At 51.4% G+C, this 17,858-nt stretch overlaps 1 protein-coding gene across 1 annotated transcript; it reads right to left on the bottom strand.

Annotated features, from left to right (window-relative positions):
• Positions 1–1,016: 1,016 nt before the first annotated feature.
• Positions 1,017–17,843, bottom strand: nomo (nodal modulator). Its single transcript, XM_088612207.1, has 31 exons — positions 17,591–17,843; positions 16,410–16,499; positions 15,897–15,942; positions 15,635–15,735; positions 15,350–15,456; positions 14,794–14,866; positions 14,187–14,339; positions 13,722–13,859; positions 13,253–13,342; positions 12,649–12,754; positions 12,370–12,520; positions 11,813–11,990; positions 11,373–11,514; positions 10,909–11,040; positions 10,660–10,796; positions 10,339–10,426; positions 9,871–9,934; positions 9,496–9,591; positions 8,304–8,513; positions 7,561–7,643; positions 7,275–7,434; positions 6,931–7,057; positions 6,345–6,458; positions 5,567–5,694; positions 5,305–5,446; positions 4,843–4,926; positions 4,063–4,173; positions 3,612–3,713; positions 2,857–2,976; positions 2,471–2,563; positions 1,017–2,141 (listed from the first exon to the last, which is right to left on the bottom strand). Exons 1-31 carry the CDS (start codon positions 17,717–17,719, stop codon positions 2,010–2,012), a joined length of 3,627 nt encoding a protein of 1,208 aa, XP_088468333.1. The 5' UTR covers positions 17,720–17,843; the 3' UTR covers positions 1,017–2,009.
• Between the last annotated feature and the right edge of the window lie 15 nt (positions 17,844–17,858).

A 17,858-nucleotide genomic window follows, 5' to 3' on the forward strand; every position in this document is an offset into this window, starting at 1 on the left:
GCCCCCTGCGAAGTCTGACTTCACACGGTTCTATGAAATCTCGCTGCTTATTTCATTTTATTTTCATTTTATTTTCAGGGTCAGGTTCTTCCCCTATGGCTGCGTGTTCCTAGTCAGGCAATGGAACCTCCACTCCAGTGAAGCTAGACGATAAACGGGCTGAAGCAGCCGAAACCCCTTCATTTCCTTCGGCTTATTGAAAGGACAGGAAGTGCCCATATGCATCAACTGAATAATCTTGTGCATTTTATGTGGGCAAGCCATAAAGAAGACAATGCAGATGTCACCTGGCCAGTCTAGCCCATTTGGCAGCTTATTCATCTAAGGATCTCACTGAGGCATGAGCCAGGGCACATGGCTGGGCAGCTTGTTTCACACTCCCACAACCCTTTGGGTAAAGAAACGCGCCTTTTTCTTGGTCCTTTAACATAGCCCGGCAACAAGACGGCTGTGTCTTTGTACTCAGCACCTTAAAAAAGGGACAAGGAAAATAAAATAAATAAAAAAATGCATAGAAAACGCATGAGCCTGAATATAGATTTGCGAACAACGCTACCCCTGCAAGGTTACTTCAGCATAACTGGTAAATTAGCCCTCGACTATGCTGTATTCCTGCACATTCTCTAGCATAAAAGCTTTAAGCATCAATGTGCCCGATGCTTCAGTTTCCAGTGTGGCCCTCTGAACATCACCAAGGGGCGAGGGGGAGAGATGAACGGCTGCTCGCGCCCAGACCTGTGCTACTGTGACAGTGATTTATCACTGGAGCAGCTGGGCACACTGCCCTGCTTCTCCACCGCCTGGTCTGCAGCTCAACGCTGCCACACACAGGCCGTCTGGGGAACCGCAGCTCCCCTTGCACATTCTTCCCCAGGCGTCGGCTCATAAATCCTGAGACGGCTCTTAAGCGCTGTGCGAGGAGGTGTATTTCCAGCTCCAGCGCTGCAGGATGACATCATCCGAGTTTGTTTTTTTTTATGTGCAAGTTTAATAAAAAAAAAAAAAATCAATATCAGTTTAACCACTCGGATCGTTTTATTTCAGTTCAGTTCACGTTCACTCTTTCCCTCAGAACCAAGCCCCAGCCCTGCTCAGACGGCACTGTCGCACTACAGAAAATAAGGGGGGGCTGAACCAACGGCTTGCTCAGCCGACACTGATGGCCGCTATTGACCCAACCATATCAGCTGAATGCCGTCCCACGCTGAAAACAAAAAAAAGGTGCCTTACAAATGTTGACGGACAATATATAGTGAGTTCCCTAATAATTATAAATTCGTCATGTTTTTAATTGGAAAAAGGGGAATCTCCTTCCCTGGAATCTGGTGAACCAGTGTGCTGCGTGAGTCTGTGGGCATAACAGCACTGCTGCCCTCCTCCCTTCTAACCTGGGCACTGGGCACCACTGGCAGAGACACTGAAACAGGAAAGGCAAGCATCCCCAGATCTCGAAAATCCCTGAGGGCTACTGGGAATTACATTTGACATCTGAACCCGACTTGTCAATAAATTACAACTAAAAAGAAAATCACCCCCTCTCGAACCCCAATATTCCCCAAGTCCCCCCCACACACAAACCCACCTGCAGCCAACATGTCCCCTGACCCACCACATGAACTAAGCACAGGACAGAGAGGTGACACAAGGACACTTCTCACCCGTATAACCCTGCCCCGCTCAGAAGGGCTCTGGCATCAAGTCCCGGATTCCAAGGAGGAACACCGCGCACTGACAGCGTGGATTCTGACAAAGGTGTGACCGGCTTCCTTCCGCAGGTCCATCTCAGCGGATGCGAGGGATGCCAGCGGGTGTGCACTCATGCGTGGATGAGAGTGATGGCCACGCCAACACCCCACCCCCCGCCGTCGCCTCCAGTGGCGCAATCCACGCTGTCAATATCGGCATGTCTTCCCCGGGGGTGATGAAATGGGAGTGTCCGCGGTTCTGGCAGCCCCACCCACTCTGTGATGTCGCAGGTGGGAGGAGCCTTGTGGCACATGTCCCTCCACTCAGGTGCGCCTGGTCTTCTGCCTCTTGACCAGGCGTTTGGCATCATCCAGGTTGGCACTGTCTCCACCGGCCTGAGCCGAGCCTCGGACCCCCTGCACCCGGCTCGCCAGCTGCAGCAGCAACGGGATAACCTGAAACCCAGAAGAGCACTCAGACTCCGCCACAGCGTTGTGCACGATGCAAAACGAGCTGTTATACAAGCTAAGCTTGACAACAGCGTTTGCATCTGTGGATTCAATAGCCCAGACCACAAAACTCAAACCAATGGTGTTATGTATTGATTAGCACTATTGCACATTGATAAGAAAAACCCCCTGGTAAGAACAGTTAGATTCCAGAAGCAAGTGTAGGAGGGCATGATGACGCAAGTGGAGCCCTCACAGGAGGGCACAGTACTGCAGACACAGACTGGGCAGCTGGGCGAAGCAGCAGGGACAGGAGGGCGAGGGCAGGTGGGTACCTTCTCGTGATTGTAGGCGGCCAGCAGCAGGAGCAGCGTGAGGGGAAGGGCGATGTAGGACCCCTGGGCCACATCCTGGTCCGGCAACTTGCGCTGGAAAACGCACCAACCGGATTAATATTCACACAGGCTGAATCACAACCCTCCCCGCGGTCATGAAAACGCCTGCTCGCGGATCGAGACATAAAACGTCTGCCCTTCAGATCGCCAAAAGGCAAGGTCCGGTGTCTGGCGCTGTTTGCGTTGCCCTGTAAAAATCATGTCTTACTGCACGGGATTAAAAACAAAAACAAAACTTGCTTTTGTCGTAAAATAATAACAATCTGGTGGAAAACCGTGCCCATGGGCATGAAGCAACAGCAAGGGTGCAGGAGTGGGACACTCACTGTGGGGGTGAAGGCCAGGGTGATGTGTTTGTGGTAGCCGGAGGAGCTGAAGGAGACCTGAAGCAGGGAGAAGTCGTACTGCGAGCGAGACAGCGTGGAGTCCAGCATCAGCACGTAGTTCTGGAACCACAAGAGGACAGGGGGCGTCAACAAACGTGGACAGAGAGCAGCCCCCCCGCCACCGACTTCCTCCCTGTCCGGGTCGAGACTGCAACACATCTGGTCAGAGCGCATTTCGTGACGCAAACATTTTTAATAACGGAACACGGTCAGAGCGCAGGAAAAAAAAATTAAATTAAATTAGATTGCACGGGCTCCCACAAGACAGGAGATTAATCTACCTGTAGTCTGCAAACAATGTACTACTGCCAAAAGCCAACAACGAAGTTATTGAAGTCGAAATCCCAAATCAAATCAGCTGTCACTCTCGCCATTAAGCGTCATGAGAATGCGATTACTTTTTATAATATATCCAGCTTCTGTGAACTGCAGGAATTTGACAAGACAGAATATTCCCTTGGTGCCGTCGGGCTCTGGAGTCGGGCGAACAGCCGCGTGGAAGAGGAGTCGGATTCTGCAGCTGGGATATACCGATTCAGCCCAGGCACCAGAGATTAAGCTGTCTTTAGGACAGCTGCGACTAATATCGGAGCACATATAGGTCCACTACTGAAATGAGGCTGATCTTTACAAAAACTGCTCGAAGTCGGAATTGGTAACAAAGGGAGCTGGAAGGAGTTTCCGGCGGCCAGCACCTCTCCGTCACGCAGCAGCGGGGGGAAGTGGAAGAACAGGGACTGGCCCAGGGAGACGGTGTGCACCGGGTTGTCCAGGTTGTCACTCTTGTACAGCTTCACCTGCGGGAGGGGCAGAGACGCACAGCTCAGAGGCCGGGCAGCACACAGTCCAGTCCAGCATGGACAGCACACGGCTCCTGCAGGCCCTCAGGGCCAGTCACGTTGCACTGCTCAGATCCCTTTATGATAAGGGAATTGCTTCAATGTTGGGCCGTAGTCTTTCACTGTCGACTGCGGCCTTGTCTGCTAGACCGCTGTGGGCACAGGACCACAGACGATTAAGGTACAATCGCTCATGCTGAGCGCCTGGGGGCCAGGTAGCAAAAGGAGGAGGGCCCCAAGTGGCTGACTGCCCAGCCCCCAGCATGCACAGCTCTTACAGCAAAGCCTCTCGGCAGCAGAGTCTTACCCAGAGCGTGGGCAGGAACTCCGGGGACGTGATCACATTCCCACTCAGATCAAACTGGTTGATCTGCCGGAAGGCGATGATGTTGATTCCTTCGATATCGCTGCTCTCCACCTGCAGACGGTTACACGGTTAGTCTCCACTCCCCCCCCCCCCCCCCACACACCGGCAATCAGCCACCGGTGTGAGACTGGGGTTAGCCAGCCGCCTGTACGGGAGCAACCCCCCCGCGCCCGCCTGCGACAAGGCCACACCAGCCATCACAGGCATCAATTTCAGAGCTGCCGAGAGATAACTGGTGTCAGGCTGGGTGCAGCCTTATCAGCCCCTCTGTTACACAGCCTCTTATTAGCTCTGTTTCTGTATCTAGGCCACCATGTAGATCGCCTGCGGCTTTCTGACAGGAGCCACCAGTGCTGTCTGTGCACATCAGACCTGTGCTGACCTGCAAGTGCCAGGCGATCCCAGGAGCTGTAACACAGGGCTCCCTTAACATCTCCATCACGGCATCCCATGACTATTCTCACGACAATGAACAAACATTGCCGCTGACCCTCACAGCAGTCCGCTCCGCTACCTTTCTCAGTTTCTCAACCGCCACCAGAATTTAAGCCTCCTACTGACATATTATCACTTGAGAGGAGCGTCAGGGCTCCAATAATCCATTGCCACATAGTGTTTGCTTAAGATCATTCCAGATTGTAAGGATTTATCTCCTTCCCCTGGCTTTCCAGGCCTGGCAATTAAGTTAGCGACTCCGGAGAAGGCACGGCGGGGACTGACCTTCACGTCCCGGTGTTGCGGCAGGGCCCTCTCGATGTGCTCGTTGCCTTCCGCCCTCAGCTGGATCTGGTACGTACACCCTGGCTGTCAAAGAGAAGAAAACCGGGCGTCAGCGGAGGAGTGCGACGCGTAGTCCACAGATTTGGTACGTGACGGCGCGCACCGGATGGAAAAAAACTACCTTCGTAGTGTTGGGTTCACTAAAAGTGAGTGCAATACCACAATGCAATGCAACTGAGCAAATTTCCCACAATGCTCCTGCACCAATGATATGACTGGCCAGTGTTCTGCGCTAGTATCTGCATCAGACCATCCACGATGCCGAACGCGCAGATGCAGGCGTGGCAGTGTGCCTTCGAGCGGGCGCTGTGCATCGGGGCAGCGTGTGTTTGCAGACGTACAGATGGCAGAGGCGTGTGCGTGAGGTGGGTGACGGGACTGCTCAGCTTGCAGTGAACTCACCAGCAGGCCCCGCAGCCTGAAGTGGCCCTCCTCGTCCGTCACGGTGTCCTCGCTGTACAGGCTGCACTCCCCCTGGCCCACCGCCTCCACCGCCACCCCCTGCTCCGCGTCCCCACTCAGGGACGACACCGTGCCATAGCAGCTAATGAGGGACAGAGGGGGTAAAACATCAAATAAGGGAGATGGAGAAATGGGTACAACCACAACCCTAGACTTCCTGTCCTGCCGTCAGCTCCACTGACCCCACACGCCCTCTGCCCACCTGTAGGCGGTCTTGTAGCCGGTGATGACGATGCTGAGCGTCTGCCCCTCCTCCACCTCAATCATCTGGGACGCGGGTTCGAAGCGGTACTCCTTCATCATGGGCTTGAAGTAGTACTGGCCTGGGCTCTGAAGACAGTCAGGGGGAGGGAGAGAGAGAAATCACAGACGTGCCACCGGCCGGCAAGGTAAGAGACTATCCCTGTGACTGCTGAAGGACTAACGGTAATGTAGTCTGTCACGAGGGACTTGGTTTCTCAATTACAATTCCCAGGTTAGAAGAATCCCAGCAAAATTTCAACAAAATATTTAAATACCCAGAGCTGGCATCTCTTGGATGGCTTTGAAATTAAGCTTGGACTAGTTAATGAACACTTACCCTAAAAACCACTGTGATAAATACTCACACCGTCTACCTGATCAAATCCCACTTTTCACAACAGCAGCTGGTTACACCAGATGTTAAGTGTTCAAAATCCTCAAAAGCACCGCGATGCTCCACCCGATACGACTTCTTCAGGATTTAACAGTGGCCCACAAACCAGAGGACGCAAAAGGAAAGTACGTGCATCTAAAGCTGAGGACAGGTGGAGCAATCACAAAGGACTGTACCAGACCCAGACATGCTCTTCAACATCACACCCTTGTTTTCCTTCAAGGAAGGGCTGTGGGAGAACCCTCAAATTATCAATTGCTATTAGAAACCAAACAAGTTAAATGTGCCAATGGACCTCCTCTCATTCATCATGTTTTTGTGACGTGATGGAAGAGGGCTTTACCAGGTTGTTAAAGGTGAGGATTCCTGAGTCCTGCGTCAGCAAGTTGGAGCGGAACTGCCCCCCACTGAGAGAGAGCAGGACCCCCGAAAGAGGCTGTCTGTCCTCTGCTACGATCTGGAACAAAGAGTGCAGATCAAGGAGTCACCACAGCCAGTCATGAAAGGGCACCACGCTGCTTGGTTTGTAATTGGGACCCACAGCAGATACAATTCACATCTCGCTGAATAAGCGAAAAGTTGAATTACTGGTTATTTAAACACTCATTTATCAGAGGAGGTTGCAGAAATCTAATTTCACTGGATCAAATTTCAAGACCCAGTACAACACCACTTCAAATGTGACAGAACTGTTTGAACTTCAGTGTTTAGACATAGATCCGTTACGAAATAGAGGTATACATATGGGCTCTTTTGGATAGAACAAAGCTCATGACACAAAACAACTGTGACAACAAAGACTCTTTTGTCTGAAAAGAAAAGTAGTGTTTGAATGAACTGAACTGCCGGGCTCAAGGTTTCTTCTACATGCGGGTTCTCCGTGGTCTGTGAAAACTGCCCCCCCCCGGCCCTATCCCAGCAGCCCCTACCTGGAAGGTGACCCCAGCGAGGGCGAAGGCCTTGAAGTCCCCCTGTGTGGCCTCCACCGGCGTCAGGACAAAGCCCTCCTTGCTGGCTGCTATGTCGTATTCCAGGTCACTGTGCAGGGGCCCCACACTGAGAGGGATGGACAAAGATGCAGGGGGACAAAAAAAAAACTTGTCAGTCCTGTTGGGGAAAAGCAGAACACACTCTTTCAGTGAGAAACTGCCTTTGTGCAGCCTGTGTTAAGAGCCCAACTGATGCCCTGATGATATCTGCCAGGTTCTGTGTAGCCACAGGTAGTTACGCAGGTAGCCATGGCGTGAAGGTGGGGGGAGACAGCAAGTCTCACCTGTAGGTTCCCCCCTCGTTGGTTGCCACGGTGATGAGCGGCGAGCTGGCCCCGCGCTCGGTGATGGTGATCTCCACGCCCTCCAGCTCCGGGTGGATCTGCCCCTCCAGGAACAAGCCAGCCCTCCCCTCAATCTCCACCAGTCTGCCCGGGCAGCTCTCTGCCATCACAACACAGAGACGGGACAGCACACCTCTACATCAATCCTGCAGGGAGCTCTCGGGTGCAAGAACATTTTCTCACACACATAGACAGACACTACACAGGCACAGGCTGGACCTCTGACCTCCAGTGACAGTGGCCTCCACCTCCGGGGGATAGAACAGCAGCTCCTTGGAGGAGGGCGTGACCGTGATCTTCTCCCCAGCTCTGAGAACGGCACGCGCGAGAAAGACGGATTAACCGGACGAAAGAGAACCGCTCGCCCCCGACAAAAAAAACATGTACTCCTCTCAGGTGAGAATAAGATGAAAACACTAATGACCCAAATCTCGACGTAGAGGCAAATTAACATTAAAGCGGCGGGTTCAAGCCCGAGTCATGTCACGGAGCTGGGAGCCAAGACATTAGAAGCCAAAATCGGTATTGCGAAAATAATACCTGGTATTATAAATTAAAAAAAAAGTAATATAAAAAAATTGAATGTGTGAGCTACAGAGAATATTACTTGCCTCCAACCCCTAATTAAGATAAGATCACTTTATTAGCCATATACAATTTATTGCATTAGGAATTTGTGTCTTTTCGCATACCCCAGCTTGCTCTCCATGAGACACAGAGACAGGGAGAGAAGCCCCCAGAGACGCCCCCAGGTCCGAGCACAAGGTCAGCCATTTATACGGCACCCCTGGAGCAGTTGGGGTGAAGGGCCTTGCTCAGGGGCCCAACGGACCAGGATTCCTCTGCCGGCTGTGGGATTTGAACCGGCAACCTTCCAGCCACAGGCGCAGATCCTTAGCCACAGAGCCACTGCTCCGCCCCTTACTTAAGTCTGATCGTATCTTCCACAAAGAATGAGCTGAAAAGTACCTGGCCCAGTAGGAGAACTCGTAGGTGAAGGGCCCCCGCAGGTCCTCGGCTCTCTCCTGAACGGGAGGGCTCTCCTTCCCCTCCCCCTCGCCCCTCCTCTCCCTCTCCTGTCGCCGCAGCTCGATCTCCTGCAGCTGCTGCTCCTGCCGCTGCTCCTGCAGGGAGCGCAGGGGTCCCAGAACCAGGGCCGGCTCGCTCTCGATAGAGGACCTGAGGGGACAGCGCGCGGTCACAGACGCAGCTCCAGGCTCTGCTGGATCAATCTGGGACAGCTGTAGGTTCTTACAAACAGTGAACCACGGGGCACAAGAGGGATCTGCCTGGATGCGATTTAAAACCAAGAACAAGGAGACATACTCGTGTGAGAGTCTGGAACAAGCTACCCGACCGCGTTGTTGAAAACAATACCCTGACTTCTTTCAAGAAGCGTCTGGATGAGATCATGGGATCTCATCTACTAACCACCAGGCGCAAACTGGATGGGATGAATGGCCTTCTCTCATTTGCAGCGGATCTAATAATAACAATTGCTTACACTTATGTAGCGCCTTTTCTGGACACTCCACTTAAAGCACTTTACAGGTAATGGGGACTCCCCTACACCACCACCAGTGTGCAGCCCCACCTGGATGATGCAATGGCAGCCATAGTGTGCCAGTACGCTCCCCACACACCAGCTCTCAGTGGGGAGGAGAGCAGAGTAATGAAGCCAGTTCATGGAGGGGGATTGTTAGGAGGCCATGATTGATAAGGGCCAATGGGAAATGTTTGGCCAGGACGCCGGGGTTACACCCCTACTCTTTTCATGACACTGCGATTTCTAATGACCTCAGTTTTATATCTCATCCAAAGGACGGAGCCTTTTTACTGTACAGTGCCCCGCCACTATACTGGGGGATTAGGACCCACACAGACCGCAGGGTGAGCGCCCCCTACTGGCCCCATTAACACCTCTTCCAGCAGCAGTTTTTCCCAGGAGGTCTCCCATCCCGGTACTGACCAGGCTCACACCTGCTGAGCTTCAGTGGGCTGCCAGTTCTGAGTTGCAGGGTGGTATGGCTGCTGGCTATATGTTCTTTAACGTCAACTTGCAAACAGAACACTACAAAGGGGACTAGTGCAGTTAACCCCTTGAGCTCCAGAGAAGGTCAGCTGGGCTCCGGACACACTGGACTGGGGGGGGTTCACTCACTTGATGGTGATGGTGACGTCCAGGAGCTTGTCCGTGGTGATCAGCCCGGTCACATGGTGTCTCACTGCTGTCAGGGTTAGGATGCTTGGCGCCATCCTGGAACACACAGCTGACCATTAATAAAACAGATCTCATCTGATAAAGGACCTAACCAGATACTATGCAAGACGAAGATATGACAGACAAACAACATTCCAGATCCACGTGGTTCAACTGCATTTTGGTCCCCTCCTTAATAAATCCATTTGATGATGATGACAAAGCTCGTATTTTCGAACTGCACAGTCTGATCAAGTTGAGTAAAGAAAGCAATAAGCCTATATTTGTTCTGCATTGTTTGCTCGCTTCTAGATGGCTGTGGAGAAGGAAGCTCACGTGTCGTAGGTGTAGTAGTCCTGCTCGAACTGGTGGCAGGACCGGGGAGTCACCTTGTACACACCTGGAGAAATAAAGGGGTTCAGAGAACGAACAAAGTCATACCACAAGCCCAAGGCAAGTCTAAACAGCATGAGCTTTCACTGAAGGTTGCCAACAAAGGATGTACAGAAATCTAAATAAGTAGTGAAACAGAAATGACTCATGTTCAAGGATGATTAGAGGCGTGGGACATTATGTTGAATCAGTTCAGTTCTATTCACACTGACCCAGAGAGGTCATTCATCCACTTTGAGCTAGAAAGCTGAATGGGCTTCCACCCTAAATAGGTAAATACAAGAGACTTCTGTCTATGAAAGACTAATCACATGTGTTTGTGCCCGCGAGCTCGGTTTTCAAACACGATGAAGCACTAACGAGTCAACGCCGGGCTAGCATCTCCTTATAGGAACATGAGCAGGGCTGTACCTGGCTTAGACAGGCAGAAGCGGTTGATACCCTTGGACAGGTTATAGACGCCCACATTCTCAGGCTTGGTGCCATCCTGGTAGAACTCCTGAAACAGAGAAGCAGATCGAGGGAGCTGAGCCACAGGGGGTCAGCAAAGAGGCTCTCATCACCAGCAGCGAGCAGACTGGGGTTACAATCTCCACAGGGAATCTGCAACAGAAGCCCGGCCTATACTCTCCCGCTGTATCTGGCAGAGGAGCCCTTTTGGTGTCGCACAGGAAATCCCCACAAGAAGACTCTACAGCCAGGCGGGAGAGAGGGGCACCCTGTCATACTGACCAGCGTAATGGCGTGGGACAGCGAGCAGCGCAGCATGTACCCCGTCTGTCTGAACTCCACGCCCAGCACGTCGGACAGCACCACCTCCGCCTCCACCGACTTCTGCTTCCAGCACCACTCCTCGTGAGCGATGCTCACTGACGGGGGGGGAGAGAGAGAGAACGGAACAGTGCGACAGTGCGCCGGGCTGGACTCCCGCGTGTCATGTGAGACGCCCGCTCCGCGGGGGGACCAGCGCGGCGGACTCACCTTTGTACTTCCCCGGCAGGACGCCTTCGAAGGAGAAGGGCGCGACCTCCGCCCCGCTGGACACCTGCACGCTCTGCTTCTCCCCCTGCCGGCTCACAGGCTGCAGGGTCACGGCCAGGTCACCGCAGGCCGCTGAGGGACACACGGGTGCACACTTACATTCACAGGACGAAAGAAAACACAGCATGGGCGGCAAAAACTAGCAACTACCAAACTGCATCAACATCCTCAGCAGGGTCTGTTAAAAAAAAAAACAGACACCAGGACTGAGGAGGCCAGTGGACAGAGTTTCTCCAAGCTTTCCGTTCTTCCTTTATAGTTTTCAATATCTTAATCCGGTCATTTTCTGAAAGCTAGGAGGAAGGCTGCGAGCAGAGCTGTCCATTTCTGGAGCAGGAAGAGCTCATAGAAGAGCAAACAAACGCCCCTGCTGCCCGGCCTCATCCCCGCACCGGCAGACTCACCCAGGCAGGTCACCTTCCCAGACACAGAGGCCATGAACTGGGTGAAGCGCAGGTTGGACAGGGGCTGGTCCAAGAGGGAGACGTCCAGGGACTGGGGCTGGAGAGCCAGGCCAGCCTTCAGCTCCGACTCCGGGACGGACACCTGCAGAGAGACGAGGGGAGTGACTGAGAGGGAGGCGGAGAGCCCCACGCGGTTCAGCGCGGCAGGAAATAACTTGATCGCTTCAGCTTACGCCCTTGGTCCTCTTGGTTGATTATAATACCAGTCACGTGGTCTCTTCAAAAAACGACTTTTTGCACAACAGCCACAAGATGATGAAACAAAATCATAGAAAGGAGTACGAGGAGAAGAATGACCAGTTAAGCTCCTTCAGGACAGATGGGGGGAGAGGGATTCCACTGGTGAGAGAGCAATGGAGGAAGAGAGATGACTGGACTACCTGGATGCTGTAATCCCCAGGCTTGGCTTGGAAGCAGAACGCCCCCCGGTGGTCAGATTCAGTAGTGCGGGCACTGCTCTTGTCTTTGCCCTGGGGGACAAGAGTAACCTTGTAGCGCCCCTGTTGTTTCACACCTTCTGGCAGACGGGTGATCGAGATGTGCCCACACACACTAAACCTGCAGAGAGGCAGAGCCCAGTCAGAGCACCAGGTGATGGACACAACACCCCCCCCAGCACAAAGCTTCCCCATCAAACAGACTGAGAGCCCACATGAGACTCTGGAACGGACACTGACAGCTTGTGGCGTTTCCTCCTAGACAGCTCCAGTCCTCAGAAGGCAAGCCATGCTAGAAACACCAACCTGGAAACATACTGATGAAACTCAACGTGTCGGATAAGATCTCTTACCAGGCAGACTTGGTAACACTTTCGTGTCCTGCACCAATAAACAAATGCTGCCATGTTTGCAGGGTGCTCCTACAGTGTACAGGGTGCTCTGTCTGTAAATCCTGTGACAGGGCTCTCGGCAGTAGGCGGTCAGTCCGGGACCCTCACCCTGCAGTGATGATGTCGGGGAGCTGAGGCGTGCTGGGGGCGATCTTCACCGTGATGGGCTCAAAGAACATGCGCTCCTTCTGGGCGCGGATGGTGTAGGTACCGGCAGTCATGTTCTCCAGGCGGAAAGAGCCGTCCTGCTTCGTCAGCACTGGAGCAAAGGGAGAGCTGTGTTAACGGACCGGCTGTCAAAACTGTCAAAAACACCATGAACTACTCTTGTCTGGTTCCACATCCAACCAGATGCATAGGATGAAGCGAACAGAGAGTCTTACTCACCCTTGATCTGGTTGTTCAGAGTGACGGTGGCGTCGGGCACACCAGCCCCCGTTGGACTGTTCAGGACCCGGCCCATCACGGAGAACCCCATCACACGGAACACGGGCTGGAAGCAGAACCGGAACCTCCTTTATTCGCCAGGCACCAACTCAAGCACAAGCAATTTGCTCTGTTGCACGTGGTGCTGCAGACGCGTTCCGCATATACCACACACGGGCAAGACCACGGACGTCATGAAGACGGCACACACACAACCAGGAATTCTGGTTCAGCCCAAAGGAAGGAAGCTGTTCAAGTACCAAGTGGTTCTGGTTTTAAGCAGAAGGTAATGAAACAGGTGAGAAGGGTCATCAGCAGTCTTGCCTGCCTGTTTGCCCTGGAGTTGTAAATCTAGCTAAACACACAGCGCCTGCACCGGTTAGCAAAACACCAGGCCACTGTTCCAGAGCCAAGCAGGCTGCTCTGCTCACTCAGACTCCCACGATTTCTTTATGCTCATACTGGTACTCGAGTTCTTCAGATGTAATACCGCAACAGTCAAGACAAGACAAGACCTCCTGCAAGAGCCTGAGTCCTAAAGTAGTTAAAAAAAAACCCACAACACCTCCAGTTTCAAGCTGTTGTGTGCCACTGTGAAATCCATTCGGGCAGGAGCAACGTCGAAGGTGATTCTCTCTCCTCTGTAGAAAGGGATCTGAAAACCAGCACAGAGCAGTACATCACAAGCCAGAACAGGATGATGGGAAACAATGCAGCCACTGCATAAGGAAAGCATACGCACTGTCGGATGGATGGAGTGAGCTCTATATTTCCTCTTGATAAACTGGATTATCATAGTAGTCATAGAAATCTTTATCTTCACTCTTTGTTTACACACAAGTATATTTACAACTAATAAAGAAATTAACCATGTGCTGCTATGCTATAGAATTGGGTTAAATGAGTGCAAAGTCAGGATCCAAGAGTGCATGAGCAGTCCAGACCGCAGGAATAAAGTTATGAAGGTCTAATCTACAGACAAGTTCGGAAACCTCCAATGAAACACAGGGCAGCCAGACCACATGGTGTCTTACCACGGTGTAATCTCCGCTAGCCAGGCAGGGGAAGACGAAGGTGCCATCATCCCGGGACAGCACACTGCACAGGTAGGACAGGCTCTCGCCCCCTGAGGGTGCCCCCTCAACTGCAGACAGGCTGCACCCCGAAATATCCTGGGACACAAAGCACAGCCCTCAGAGTGGGTAACAGAGCAGGTACCAAGCACACATGGAAATCGACATCATAAGGTCTACTAGGGAAACGTTAACTTCAATCAGCTGGGAAACACAGGAGTTTTTAGTATATAAAAGGCTTTAATCCCTAGAGCACAACACCTGGGGATTATCTGCAACAATGAAAACATTGTCTATTAGTCAAAAACTCATGCTATGTGACAATGGTATCCGTTTTATTTTAATGTGTACTGTTAAAAAGGAGATTTTCTGACATGTCCCTATGATTTTTTTTAACAATAATGGGATTCAAATTGAGTTTTTTACCTCTTTCTTGACACTGGCTGAGAACAGCAGGAATGTGACCTCCTTCATGGGTTCCCCATCGCTGCGCACTGCCCCCGACACATCGTAACCCCTCACAACCAGAGGTGCTGCAGCCTGGGCATTGGAGTTGGATACCCGAACTGTCGTGGTGCCCTGTTGGGGAGAGGGAGGAGCTGCATGCTGAGCCACACCTCTTTGAGGATGCACCCTCGTGGTGCCAGACCCCCTTTAGGTGTCACACCCCCTCTAACCCACACCCCCTTGGTGACCCAGACCCCAGGGGGCCACGCCTCCTTTGTGACTGACTGAAATGTTGGCAATCTCCAGTCTAACTACAATCCTGTAGTAGACATCACACTTAATCTTTGATGCATTTATTAGAATTCATAGAAAACCCATTACAGGAAATTTAATTCTTCAGTAATTACTACTCAACACTTCAAGAAAGCCTTCAGACTGACAATAGTGAGTCTCTATTTAACTCCCCAGTAAAAATCATTACCATGAAAAGAAACTCATAAGACTTTTTGCTTAACAGATACTGTTACTTCACACCAAGGTGATCCTCGGCCAGGACAAAGAGACCCCACTGCAGCCCAGGACCCACCTGCTGGAGATGCCAGGATGGATGGGATGCAACAATGTCATAACTGCCAGGCAGCACTTTGGAGAAGGTGTACCTGTGAGAGGAAGAAAGAAAGACTGTGAAAGAGACCACATCGTGAAACAACACACCGCAGATCCAGTCCACAACCCATCCATGCCACTTGCTTCAGCTCTGATTAGTATAGCAATCACCAGCCATGTCAGGCGAGCGAACCTTGTCACCTTGTCACATGATGGCTTATCTGCACCTGCGAACTGCTTGTAATGTCAAGTTTGTGTACAAGTGTGATACCGAACAGCAAGATCGCCTGCAACATTAATGCAAATACCTTGTGCATTCCACACCACTTGCACATAAAAGCTCAGTATCTGCTTCTGTAAGTTCCAGATGTACATCTTACACTTCCTCTTTCATATGATGATTGAAGCCTTCTTAATACACTGGACCCAACAGCTGACGTGCTTTCATTTTAAAGTCTCATGACTCGCAGAATGAATTCGTGTGGAATGACAGAGACGTTCGGGGAAACCTCAGCAGGTGCGTCAGACTGACTTACTTCCCCTCAGGCTGGGTGTGGGCGGTCTGCAGGTCTGCCTCTTCCCCTGCCCTGCGCAGACCCACCTGCACGGCCGCCGGCCCCGACTGCTGCCCTTTACTCAGCACCTGGAGGGTGGGTGGCACAGGCGGGAAATAAACACTCCCTCTCGCGGCAGATACGCAGGATCAAGCACAGGGCGAGCGTGGCGGAAAAGACGGAGACGTCCGCGGGACATATTTCCGAGCTCGGCTCGGTCAGACACCTTCATGTGGGTGTTTATGCGTGAGGCGGGGGACATCTCACCATCCCCGAGACAGAGAAGCCAGTGAAGACGAAGTTGATGTCTTCTCCCTTGGTGCAGATGTCCGTCACTCCGTCCACATGGAGCTCCACACTGTTGGGCTCTGCAGAGAGAGTCAAAAGGTCAGGGAAGACAGACCTGAAACACACCCAACTTCGGCCCAAACCTTACTGCCCCAGCTCTCACTGTGATCTTACAGGTGATAAGACCCTGGTCTCACATGCATCAAGAGAATGAGAAAACGGAAACGAGTGCATCACCTACCGAAGCTCCAGCCAACAGGAGGCTCAATCTTCAGGACAAAGTCACCCTGTAGAGAATCACAAAGGAGGAAAATAGTCCAGAAAAGGTCAATTTAATTACAAAAAATGTGCTGTAAGAACATGAGAAAAGTTACAAACTAAAGGAGACATTCAGCCCATATAGCTCATCTGACCGTCAGTAACTTATTGACCCCAGGATCTCAGCCAACTGTTTCCTGATTTCCTGAAAGCTGCCAGGCTATCAGCTTCAACACAGTTGGGCATCTTGTTCCACCTGCCACCACCCATAACCTCAACACTATAGCCTGAGAAGACAAGGGGACAGTGTATCTCATGACAACACAAATACAATTTATTTAATATACACTAATGCTGTATATTACCTTAGATGTACTGTTAATTTTGGTGTAGCCTTTTAAGACACTACACTAGATCTCCTGCTTTGGCCTATATCGCAGGGGCGGCCAACAGGAAGTCTGCTACACCTGACCATGGGACTGGTCCCCCATCTCACCTTGTCATAGAGGGGGATCATGAAGTAGCCATTGATGGGAGCACAGTCCGTCTGGTACTTCAGAGAGCCCTGCTTGGTGTACAACTTGATCTGCAGGAAAAAAATGACAAGATCATCCGAATTCAAAAGATAGTAATACGGAAAACACCGGAATAAGGCGCCAGACTGTGGTAATGTTTGTTTATGCAAGCAATGCCCAGGATACGATTTGGTCTGCACTTTTTTTTTAAGAACAAAAGAAAAGTGTTGCAGGATTTCAAGAAGAATGAGATAGAATGTGGATCTAAAAGCAAGTGCAGATTTTTTTTGCACAGTATATAAATTGTTAATTTTACTCCGTGGCACTCTGAGTGAACAGTGTGCACTAAACACTAGCTCAGTGCCCCCCTGAACTGACAAGAAAACACCACCACAGCCTTTCTGAGCCCCTTCATAATCCTATTACCCTGGTGCATGCCTGCCTCTGTCAGCATGCAGGGGTTTAGGGGAAGTACTCAAAGAAAAGAACAGGGGTTAAGGAAAATTAAGAATACCTGCCACCATAAAAGAAGAAACGCATGCTAAACAACAAAAACATCGCGATTTGAATGATCCTCATCAGTTCGTGGAAGAGGATCCGTTTATACAATGAAGTTATGCACCAAAGCAGAGAGCTTTTAAGACTACCCAGAAAAGGCACGGGCAGAGAGTCTCTCTAAATTAGTTTCGTGAAAACAAAACACTAAAACGATGATTCGCACATATCAGTTGATGAAATCGGCACAAGCTGCCATTTGCTGAATTGCGAAGTTAGACGGCGCCCTGCACAACTCGAGACCCGAGTCTACCCTCGACGTAGCGTAACTGACGGTTATTGCGAAACTCGAGATCAACTCCAACCTCTGACACTACCGATCAAATGATCAAATTGACGGGGGAAAAAATCCACTAAAACCAAGCAAATACTGATATGGCAACTTTCATCCAAAGGTGTTGCACCAAAATACAAACAGGACAAAGAATAGGTAAATACGAGCTTGTATTTTAGACAACGCAGATTAAGTTAAGACACCAACACAGCTGACGTTTCACTATTTTTCGTCATGTCATGTCTCTTTAAATGCATATGGCAGAGAAATCTTCCTCTGGGCATTGAAAGCAGATGATCGGCTCCCCACTCTCCACCGTGACCCAAAGACTACCTCGATCAGGGAGTAGTTGATCTCCACGTCCGACTTCACGAACCCTCCGCAGCCCACCACGATATCTTCAGCCCTGGCGACAGCAAGCTGGGAGACCAGGAAGACATAAAACGCCCACCGCACAGCCATCGCTACAATCCAAGATGAAACCCTGCCCCTAGATATAACCTCAATACCCTCCTAGCCCGCACAGCTCGGACCCTCGGTCAAACCAGCACGCTGCTGCCGGTTCCGGCCTGGGGACTAACGATAGAATGAATCAGGGTTC

Source organism: Lepisosteus platostomus, chromosome 19 (assembly GCF_059453375.1).
Source record: "Lepisosteus platostomus isolate fLepPlt1 chromosome 19, fLepPlt1.hap1, whole genome shotgun sequence".
Taxonomy (NCBI): domain Eukaryota; kingdom Metazoa; phylum Chordata; class Actinopteri; order Semionotiformes; family Lepisosteidae; genus Lepisosteus; species Lepisosteus platostomus.

Bases quoted from the DNA above. Each gene is read 5' to 3' on its own strand.
- nomo (XM_088612207.1), bottom strand. From the start codon at position 17,719: ATGGCTGTGCGGTGGGCGTTTTATGTCTTCCTGGTCTCCCAGCTTGCT. The intron at 13,860-14,186 runs GTAAAAAACTCA...TTTGTGTCCCAG, and splicing joins CAGCCAGTGTCAAGAAAGAG to GATATTTCGGGGTGCAGCCT. The intron at 11,515-11,812 runs GTAGTCCAGTCA...GTCTCTCTGCAG, and splicing joins CTGGGGATTACAGCATCCAG to GTGTCCGTCCCGGAGTCGGA.